The sequence below is a fragment of the Rissa tridactyla genome, chromosome 1 (genome assembly GCF_028500815.1).
Source record: "Rissa tridactyla isolate bRisTri1 chromosome 1, bRisTri1.patW.cur.20221130, whole genome shotgun sequence".
NCBI lineage: Eukaryota > Metazoa > Chordata > Aves > Charadriiformes > Laridae > Rissa > Rissa tridactyla.
The window spans coordinates 182,141,581-182,152,472 of NC_071466.1; the positions used below are offsets into that span (position 1 = coordinate 182,141,581).

A 10,892-nucleotide genomic window follows, 5' to 3' on the forward strand; every position below is an offset into this window, starting at 1 on the left:
TGCAGAGGGTTTTGCAGCAGAGACTTCCACCACCGTGCTTCCCAAGGTCCCCAGCACTGCAGTGCCACTCTTCCCAGCACGGCTGCGTCACCAGACCTCGTTTGCTGAAGGGATCTTTAGGGAAAAATAATTGAAAACTTGTCTGGAGTTTCCTGGTTCTCTGGACCTCGTCTTAATGTTCCACCTCAGTACCAAGCGATGGAGTTGCTTTTGGTATATGTTGAACGCAGATCTCAAGTGGAGAGTGAACGTCCTTCGAGTTACTGAACAGCTAAAATGACATCCCATTTTCTCAGCTAGCACTACTTAAAGAAAATTTCCTGCCGCAAACGGCATCAAACCAAAGCCCCGAGTTGCCGTGGTTCCTTCGCTTCAATCCCACTGCCCCAAGTAGAGTACAAGTACAAGCCCCTCAGAGCACACTCGTCAATTACTGAGTCGGTCTGAATTGCTAGAATTAGTATTTTATTGGCATTTCTTTCCCCAGACCAATATCTGTGCAAAGCCTGTGAATTTTCCATTGCTTAATTACATCTTAACATGTTGAAAATTCATGCACACAGTTGTGACATTTTAGTCGTTTTTGCAGAATGACAGTCCTTTTATTTTTCAGTATGTATTGTTCAGTATACAGCCACGTGATAGACTGAAGCTAAGGAAAAACTGGGGAGAATGATTCACAGTAAAATTTTGAGAAGTCCATTTCTTCTAAATCAAGGCAGAAACAATTCTCATATAGTCCGTGATCAATGACTAAATTCTACGTTATTTTAAATTTACTTAGCACTATAAATAATCATCAGTGACAATACTACTATAACCTGAAAATAAGGCAGGGGCAAGATCTGATCTACATCTGGTTTATATTTATAGTATTCATACTTGTATATTATTTCATATTCATACACTCGTATAAAACAACAACAAAATAAAACTGTCCCCACAATAATAAACAAGGGTATATTGTACAGCTTGTAAGTTATGGCATACAGTAAAACTCATATAACATCCCATAGGTTATGGGATACATTAAAATAGACAATGATATGTTAATTCACAAATTTAACACAGAATTTTAAAAGAGAAAGTAGGATATTACATACGATGGGGCCGATACATCATTACTGCTTTTACTCCACTTTAAAATAATGGCACTTTCATGTCATGGGAAACTCAGAAGTAATAGTGTAACAAATCACAGTCAACACATACAATTCAGCAGAGATGTAATATTTTAAGAGCAACCTGCGTTTTTTGGAGTGCTTGATTTTGCGACCCTGGAATTGAATTGTTCACATTTAGTTTCTCTGACTGTCTGTTTAATGTATGGGGGGGGGGAAGTACTTAAAGTACTTGTCTTACGGTATTCACCAGCTTTGCTTTTTGATTTGGAAGCAAATAGTCAGCTTATTGCTTTGCCATTGCTCTTTCCCACCAAACCAGAAGCAAGCCATGGAAGCCCATGGCAGTCCCATGGGTCCATCCCACTCACGCAGTGGCTGATGTGTTGGCTTTTAACAGTAAGTGGCACCCTAAGTATCTAATCGCTCTATTTATAGAATTTAAAACCCTAAACTACTTTGGAACATTCACATATTTTACCTACTGCTAAGCTGGCAAATATGATTTAATGACATGATAACAGCTTTTAAATCCATTGAAGCCAAGATTTGTCATAATATTCATACAACTACACCTATAGTTGTACCTAATTCCTAACTTTGCAGTGCTGCAACTCTCCAGCAGTAACAGAGATGTATGTATGTACATATGTATCAAAAAAGGAGCAAACCAGTGTTGTGGATGGACTTATGTCTGCTATCCTTATGCTCACTGATTACATTTTTATTAGAAACCATATCAGGAGGGGACTGCTGTGGGAAGAGAAGCACAAAATGCTGCTCAGGAACGTCTGAAGGCAGGTGCCAGGTAGGCAAGCGGTTAATGTCAGACACAAAGGGATGCTTTTGATTGCTAGGGCTGCTTGTGCTTCCGGTAGTCACGGCTTCTCCAGTCATTCACAGAGCGTGATGGTGAGGTCTAATGGGGAAGCTGCGTAACAGTCACAAAAACTGTTAGACCTGTCTGCAATTTGTCCTTCAAGCTTTGAAAGAGACAGGAGGCAGCCACAGAGGGCTGAGGAGTTAAAGGCGGACGGTGGTTTTTATGTCTGAGTTCAATTTAAAGCAACAGTATGCTTCACACTGCAAATCAATGTTTATTTTACCACAGAACCATCAGAATCGACAATGGGGTGCCAGAGTGCATCTTCGCTAATCTATCCCATAACAACACAGCAGCACAATTTTCAAAGACACATATTTATACATCTGGTAACCACTTTTGTCCCCATTACTTAATTAAAGATTAGAAACCCTTTGGGACACACATACACGCGCACACATTTTTTTTTTTTTAAAAAAAAAAAAGCAATACAAATTTTTTCTTGCTGTCAGAAAGCGCCATGTGGTACATCATCGTTTCCTGGTCCCACTGTTGCCACTGGCAGACTTATTGAAACTTCTGCTCATCTGTGGGAAGTGTACAGTTGGTGTTCTTTCAGTGGGGCCATACAGCCCTAAATTCCTGGCTGTAGCTGACTTTCGAAGAGGCTTGACACTGGGAAAAGGATTGAAGACTTGAGGCTTTGGGTTCGCAGGCTGAGGAGATTTAGCCAGGTTTCCGCTGTCACTGGATGAACGGGAAGACTCTGATAAACGTGGCTGGCCGGACTGATGGGATGTTGACTCAGTATTGGTTTTGTTATCTGAGGTGAGTTCCAGCGCTTCCAGTTTCAGCTGAACCACTGCCATGGTTGTGCTGCTGTCTGCAGACACTGGCTCAGGCGACTGCCGGTCAGCTTTTCGAGTAGTCCTGTCATCCAAACCACCTCCTTCTCTTTCTCCAAAATCAGAATGCTTGAAAGTCTCCTCCTTTGCACCAGGACTATTTGTTTTACAGCTCTCGCTCTGCTCATCTATCAGTCCTACGGTATCCCCGTAGCCCAGCTGGCCTTTGGCCCTAGCAAGATTCTTTCGATGAACTCGTATGTGAGTGCGCCACGGAGAGTTCAGTTTTGTTTTAAGATCTTCTTGGGGAATGGGAGACATCTTCCCTGTAGCGTGACTTGGGATGTGAATAACAGCATTTTTGAGAGACCTGTTATTCAGTTTCATCTTCTTTCCTAAAAGCAGGTGGTTTATCACCGGGGAATGGTTTACCTGAGAAGGGAGGAGGCTGGTAACTGGCCCTTTGTCTGAAAGAAAGTGTTTAAAAGAAACACAGTGCTGTTAAAGATCAAAACAAGTTAATGTTCTAAGGATCCACCACGAAATTTGATGGCTTTCTTGAGGTACAGCAAAGGTTTGTAGGACTGTCTGGTATTCAAAAAATTTTAAAAATTACTGAATTTCTCTTACATCTGGGGGTCGAACAGAAAGCTGTAACTTCTATACTAAACATTCCTTCTATAATAAACAAGAAGCCTCCCTGCTTCTTGCCTACGGGTAAGTCCTGAGACAGGAATATCATGAAAATAAATCATAACAAAAATAACTTCTCACTTTTTGGAACTGAACTGTAACTGGTAGTTTAACATTAGTATTGGCTTCTGATCTTTCCCCTCTCCTGCATTTCTCTCCCATCGGAGGCAATTCAATCCCTGTACAAGGACAGTCAAATAAGCCTCTCCATGAGGCTTGTGTGACTGGAGAATGAACCAATGTATTTTTAATGGATAAACCGCACCAACTCTTTTCTATTGGGTCCTCTTAAACCAGAGCAGTAGACTCAGAATTAGGTAGGTAGATGACAGTTTGATTAAACCACAAACCCAGCCCCGCATCATGATTAGTAAGATTAGAAAGGTTTGTGTTTGGAGGTGAGGGTTGGCAATCCTTGGGAATTAACATTTTACTGTTTGCACTGTTTCTACTGGCTACAGCCTTTGTTCAAAGCAAATACTTTGACAATATTTAAAAAAAAAAATTTCCTTACAAATGATGTTAACAAAAAATTGCAGCTCTGTGTATTCAAATGCTCCTGCTAGGACAAGTTTAGACAATCTAATAGAGGAATAGAAATTCTCCATGGTGACTCATCTCCATGGTTCAACGCTGACTTAGAAAGATGATACCTAAGTGAGGAGGAATGAGTGGGGTGGGCTGTGTTCAGCTTGCACACGCGCTAAAACCTTCAGCTGCACTGCTCGTGCTAAGCCCTACATTTTGAGTTTGCCAATTGGGGAAACAGACTCCATAAGACAGATTACTAATTAACGGACTGATGTCTGGCTCAATCTTCACAGCAGAATCATTATGGCTACATAAACTGCCAGCCACAATGGAACACCTAAGCTAGTTCTTCAGCTGCATAATTTGCCATGCCCAGATGAAATGAGAGGAGTTCAGATAATACGGGCCAGCTAGAAATCTACCTGACACTTGGTCTGAAGTGTACTCATCTCCTCGTTTCACTTTTTCCAGTGCATCAGTATGTCAACTCCAAGAATGCCAAAGATTTAAAGTTTTTAATCAGAGAGATCAACGCAATGCACCCAGACAGCAAAGACATTTTTAAATACCATTGTTCAGCTGGTCCCTGGGACCTAAAAAAATCCCAGGGTCGTCATCTTCAGATCCTGACAAAAGAAGAAAAAACATCACGTTCTCATTTACAATCTGTCTGTAGGAAGCGGTACCCCTTTACTACTAATGTGTTATATATTCCATCAGTCTCTCTTGTTTTGTCTACGTAAAAGAATGGGTCTCCTATGATGACGTTAGCTTGCAGTAATCAGTAAACGAAGCATGTTTTGATATGTTACCTGCTCTGATATACACATGGTGAACCTGCTGTTGCTGCTTCTTCTTTATCCTGGAATATTGCTTTTTCAGTGCATTAATATCAGTGGTCATACGCTCCATCATCATGCTGTTAAAAGCAGCGTGATACTCGCTTCGGCAAGAGTTTATTGCTCCTGGACTTAATTCTGCAATGTTACTGGAACCCAGACTTTGTTCTTCATTCTGATCTGCACAGAGCATGAACAAAGTGGACATGAGGAGTAAATTGGCATACTCAAGAGTTCTGCAGATTATCTACAAGGGAGTTCTATGTCCAATTCCTATTGTCTTATTTGACTGTACGCTTTAATTAAAAAATTATTATAATATGCACATTTAACAAAGCTGCACTATTTATAATAAGTATTACATTTCTAGAACTACTGCTTAAGAATGGCAAGGGTTTGAGGGGAGTTTAAAGAGTACAAAAGTCAATTAACATAGCAAAGCAAAGTTATAAGCACAGTTCTTCAGTTACCCAAAATTACATCAAGCTATCACTAAAGTAATTCAGAAACTAATTATGAAAGACACTCAGTTGGTCAAAGAGGAGGCTAACAATGCAAGTTATAAAATACATTACAGTCAAGCAGGCATGGGATTAAACAACTGACCTGGTGATACCAGGAAGAGGCATCAAGAAACAGTTACAGCACCACAGGGAGAAAGCTGCTAGTAGCAACAAGAGGGATAAGCACAGAGCAGCTGAGGTTCAGGCAACTTGAAAGCATCTCTGATCAACAGCTGCAGAGCAACAGCAGCCGTGCAATTTATTTTCACAGCTGTTTCTGATGCACCACCAAACTGGCACTCCAGGGTCAAGGGGATAATTCTTTTTCAAGGGATGTTTGTTTGGCTTTGGCTTAGTTTGCAACAGCAGTTTGATGTTCTGACTAAGCGCTAGCTTGAAGCGGCAGGTAGAGACGTACAGTCCCTCAGGAAGGAAAAAACAACAACACCACAGCAATCAAGAGGAAAATTACAGCTTATAGGTCGCAGCAAAAACAAGCCACAAGAATGATGATGTGTAAATCAGGTAACAGCAACTGCTACATCAGTCTGTGGGGAGGGTGGAAGATAAATAGTTACAGCCTCTCCCAGGATATCATAAAATCACTGTTGATCCAGTACCATTTCATAAAGGCTGCAAGTTAATAGAATTATCCGCTTTTCTTGTATGGATCAGAATTTTGTTCTGTTTGTAGAGCTTGCACAGGTGAACATGCAGTTCTGTCAGAAATTTCATTTCAACATGGAGGGATTTGAAAAATAGTGACATTTTGTCAGAACACCCTAAACCCTACCCAATTTTATAAAAACATGAATATAGCCAAAACGTATAACAGTCTGAAGGTTTGGCCAAAAGAGTGGTGAAAATGACCTACAGAATTCACCCACTGCTGACAGGTTCCAGTATTAGCCACGCATATGCTACAAAAGGCCAAGATTATTTATTACATGTACACTCTTCATAAAATGCTGACTACCTAACAGCTTTCTTGGAAATAAGCACGGATTTAGGGTGGACTTTTTTTCCAAACGCATGCTTCTTTTTTTGTGGGCAGGCAACACTATGGGGTTGATTTTTTAACCATCACCGTAGCCAAATCCTTAACACACATTGTCATTTATTGTATACATGCAGCCTTCAAACCTGACTTTGAAGACATGTTCATGGACCGCAGAGCAAGTAATTTGGTACCTGCTGTAATCTCTACACGAATATAAAATACAATTTTCATAGCAGCTTTCATAGAGGAAGCTATAGACAATTTCTTCAAGGTCATGCAGATTTAACTATGTTTTCCAAAATGAACAAAAGCACCTTTACCTTTCATCTGTTTTTGGTATTTTTGGAGCTCTGGTGCCAAAAACCCACTTAATGGTCCAAGACAGCCAATTGCATTGGCAATTGAGTCTTCATCATCTAGGTCATTCTCCTCATCACTGTCTCTGGTTCTGCCTAGCCTTCTGTCAAATGAGAACATAAGAGAAATAAGAAAGAGATATTTTTAAATATGATCATTACCAAGCATCTTTATGTTCTTTAGGAGCACACAAGGGACGATGACACTTGCCTTTTCACTATCTGTGTAGGGTAAACAATAACCCTATATGCCATAAGCAACGCATTTCAAACTTACCCTGAAAGTGAAGTTGATTTAACTGCTGCAGGGAAAGGAGTAATGTTGTATGTGTATTTCTCCCTTAATTCTGCCAGCTGTGGGAAGGGAAACTGAGCCATGGTATAAACAGTCTAGGGGAAAAAAAGAAAGAAAAAGTGCACTTTTAAAAATTTTGCTTTAACTAACAGTGCCACAAAAGATTTTTTTTTCCCCATGAACAGACTTTCACAGTCTTGCAGGATTAAAGGCTGCATATTCTCATGTGCTGCAAGAAAATGGAAATGGTCTAGTTTTATGATTCAGTCAGTATTTCCTATAAGAAAAGTAAAGACTGACTCACTAGAAAAATACATGGTTTAGAGAAAAAAAAAAAAAAAAAGGGAATGGATAACATGAGATGTAGGGTCATTTTAAACTCCTGTACTTATTTAATAATCATTGTCAATCCTCTCCTTGCCAGCACACCAGAAATCCTCCTCCTCCAATTATGATTTCACTTACATGAATGCATCATTGAGGTTTTGAGGATCTTCCAGAAGACCTACATTTCTGCTCAAGTATTCAACAATGTATTGTCACTAGCATAGACAGGAAGGAGCAAATCCTCACTTGATGTGGACAGTTAACAGATCCGTTACTTCACCTGAGCAGCTCCAAGAGCTTGTGTGAAGGAAATCACTTCACCACAAAAAAATATGGCCAAAGAAGAAGGACCCAACATTATGCAGCTAACTTTTCTCCTCTCAGTTTCTGGGTTTGATTGTTGTTTTGTAAAGGTTTTTTGGTGTTTTGTTTTAGGGGTTTTTTTGTGAGGTTGTTTTGTGTTTTTTATGGGGGGTGAGGGAGGTGGGGTAGTAGTCGTTGGTTTTTTTTAAAAGGCATTTGTTCTATGGTGAACAAAGAAACGACTCTGCAATTCTCTGAACTCAGCACATAGTCCCCAGAACGTTAAACAAGGCCATAAAAGCCTCTAATACATTTTATTTACTTCAATACTCAGAGTTAAAGAAGATCAATAGCTGCAAATGCACTTGCTTTAGGCATTATTTTTGTAGTAACAGAATGCGTGTCGCCAGCCAACCCCGCAGAAAGACACATCATATTCATTGTAATATCACTGCTGATTTGTTCTTACCTATTTTAGTTGCCCTTTTTCCCCCTGTTTTTGTACACTTATAACTATTCAGGGCTTTCAAATTACTGACACACAATTCACTGTGTGTCAGAATGTCAGAAGTAAAAAGAAAAAAATAGCCAAAAAATAATTTCTCACAGTTTCTCTGAAATATTAAAGCTGTTCCCCGTCTTGAAAATTAAATGTCTTCTGAAAGATGGCAAAGAAAAAAATTCTCATTAGCTATGACAGGAAATCTTCACTTACATTTTTTTTTTTCCTGTGCTATTAAGTCAGTGACATTTTCATCTGAAGGCAAACTGCCTCAATTAAGATGAAAGGAAATTTTGAACAGTTTCTCCATAATCCATTCTTGAACTGTGCCTCGTCTGTGCTAAATACACTAAGGAAAACTGCAAACACGAATTCAGTACTAGACCTTTCCTGACAGAAGAAAAAAAAAAAAAGTGTCACTAACAGCAATGATTTATGCAACGAGGAACAGGAAGGACACTCCTGGCTGGATCAGGCACAGGGATCAGTGCAGTTCAACAGCTTTCTGCATGAAAATGCTTTTACAGTTCAAGCCATGCACAGACTCTAAGGCAAAGGAGAAAGCCTACAAAAACGCAGAGCATGAATTGGAAGCTTTGCCACTCTGTGAAACTGCAATGCTACTGTGAAAGACAAATATTCTCTAGGGCTTAAGCAGCGATATCCCGGCAGTCTAGCAGACGAAGGAATTTTATGATCTGGAGAAAGACCTACCTCTGGCCCTACATGTCTGCCTGCTTGTTTGATCTCCACCACACTTTCCTGTTGGGTTTTTTTCCCCCCATATGTCTCAACTCTCTCCCTTCATAGAGAAGGAGGTGTGTCTGGAATTTATTTCTGCTCTTTATGTCAACAGCCTTTTTCAGGTAACTTGTTCCATATGCTAGTTACCCTTTAAGTGGAACAGTCGACACTGAGCCCTCCATTTACTCCTTGCACCTACTGTTTTAGATTACGCTTTTAGCTATTGCCTGTCTCCAATCCGTGTCTCTTCCAGACCCTGTGCAACTTCTTTCATTTAGCATACACATTTTTAACTTAATTACTTGTTATCAGATTATAACTGGAGGCCTCACTTGCCACCTGGCTATGAGATTCACAAACAAATTTTATGCTGATGTAAGTGCCACTGGAAATTTAAAAAAAAAATATTGTCAATCACCACTTGTGATCTCCTCACAGCAATGCTTCAGAGTCAAAGCATCCTGTTCCTAGTTTGTACACAGCCTTGGATGCCATTTGATTAATTCTGGTGAGCTGTGCCAGAGGGAAACAGCCTACCCATACAAAGCATGATGCAGCCGAACTTATTATCTTATTTATGGCCATAAGGGACAGATCCTGGGAATAAGAAAAAAAAGACAAGGAAAAAAACCCTCTCGTCTCACCTCAAATCAGTAGCATTTGTCACTCCTTTGCCTTACCCTAAAAATGCAAAGCTACCTACACCCTCAGCAGAATACCGTACAGAAGGTTTTGGGCTGTGGCTTCTAAAACAGGGTAAGCAGTTTTGCCATTGCAGACAGCTCAAACACTCTTAAGAGCCACCCCACACTGGTTTAAGGCTCCTCTCTCTTTTCACTTTCACTAAGAAAATAAAACAAAAAGCAAAACCAAACCCATAAGAAAACAAAGTGCTACTAGTGAATACCAGGAAATCAGAGTAGCTGTCTACAGGAGACAGTCTAAAATGCTAGGGTACTACAGAGGGATTAATCCCTGTTGCCCTCCACCACAGTAAACACGCAGGGATTCCTCTCCTTTTCCTGTTTGCTTCTTAGCTCCTCTGTGCCGGAATGTTTCTAGGCGTACAAACTGAATTAGTTTAGTTGCTCATAAAAACGCTCACTTTCTGAGAAGACATGAAAGTATATACTCAATCTAGCACATGCTGTTTAGAATATATGCAGGCACCTGTCGTACAGCCTTCTATCTCCATGTTTGAACAAAAGATTATTAATAGGCCAATAAAATGACATTACTGAATACTGTATTTGTTTAACTTCTAGCCCTGAATACATACCCAGTCTAGCATCTGATGTGTACAGCCCTTACCCTTTATTTACCTAAACCGTTCCATCTGAAAAAGGAGGAAGCTCTAAGCTTGCTTGCTCCTCCAATCCCTCCATGCTCTCCTCAGCATGACATTGTAAGAACTCTTGCAACGCAAGGGCCAAATCTGCAAAAGCTTTAAGCCCACAGTCCTAGGTAATGTACTGTCTGCATGGGAGGAGAAAGGCAGGCATTTTTAACGATAAACTTGCAGCAAGTATACATGCTGGTGGAGAGAATGAGGACAGGAGTCCTCTCATCTACTTTAGACATCTGCTCCTTCAGCACTTGGCCCTAAAGCCTTACCTCCCTCTTTAAACTACCAAAGGAAGGGCTTTCTAGAGCACAATTTGTTTTCTAGTGGCGGAGAAGGGCCTGTTACTCTTCACCGGCTTAAGTGAGCCTGCACAAGTAGTTCAGATGCAAATGTAAGCATCGTGCAAGCCTAAAGTGAGGTGACTGCCACCAGCAACCTTTACTGAAATGTGTAGGGAAGGCAGAGCAGAATATTAATCCTTTCCTGCAGTAGGATACCAATCCTTGAGCCCCTTTGTAAAGAGTATTAGATGTAAATTCATGGATCTGATTTTGATGGGCGGGAGTGGGGGGGTGGGGGGCCGCGGCGGCGGACGGCGTGGAGAAAGAACAATTTGTAAACAAAGCAGTCCAAACGTTCATCTCTGTCTGACTCCTCCGAAAAAG

At 40.6% G+C, this 10,892-nt stretch overlaps 1 protein-coding gene across 1 annotated transcript in view; it reads right to left on the reverse strand.

The window, feature by feature from the left end:
* Nucleotides 1–456: 456 nt before the first annotated feature.
* The window catches only part of TBC1D30 (TBC1 domain family member 30), a 54,276-nt gene continuing 43,840 nt past the window's right edge, over nucleotides 457–10,892 (reverse strand). The window contains exons 10-14 of the mRNA XM_054186025.1: nucleotides 6,989–7,101; nucleotides 6,676–6,815; nucleotides 4,826–5,032; nucleotides 4,583–4,639; nucleotides 457–3,256 (exon numbers count right to left, since the gene is read on the reverse strand). Coding sequence (XP_054042000.1) covers nucleotides 2,475–3,256; nucleotides 4,583–4,639; nucleotides 4,826–5,032; nucleotides 6,676–6,815; nucleotides 6,989–7,101 — 1,299 coding nt within the window. The 3' untranslated portion in view covers nucleotides 457–2,474. The remainder of the gene's footprint in view (nucleotides 3,257–4,582; nucleotides 4,640–4,825; nucleotides 5,033–6,675; nucleotides 6,816–6,988; nucleotides 7,102–10,892) is intronic.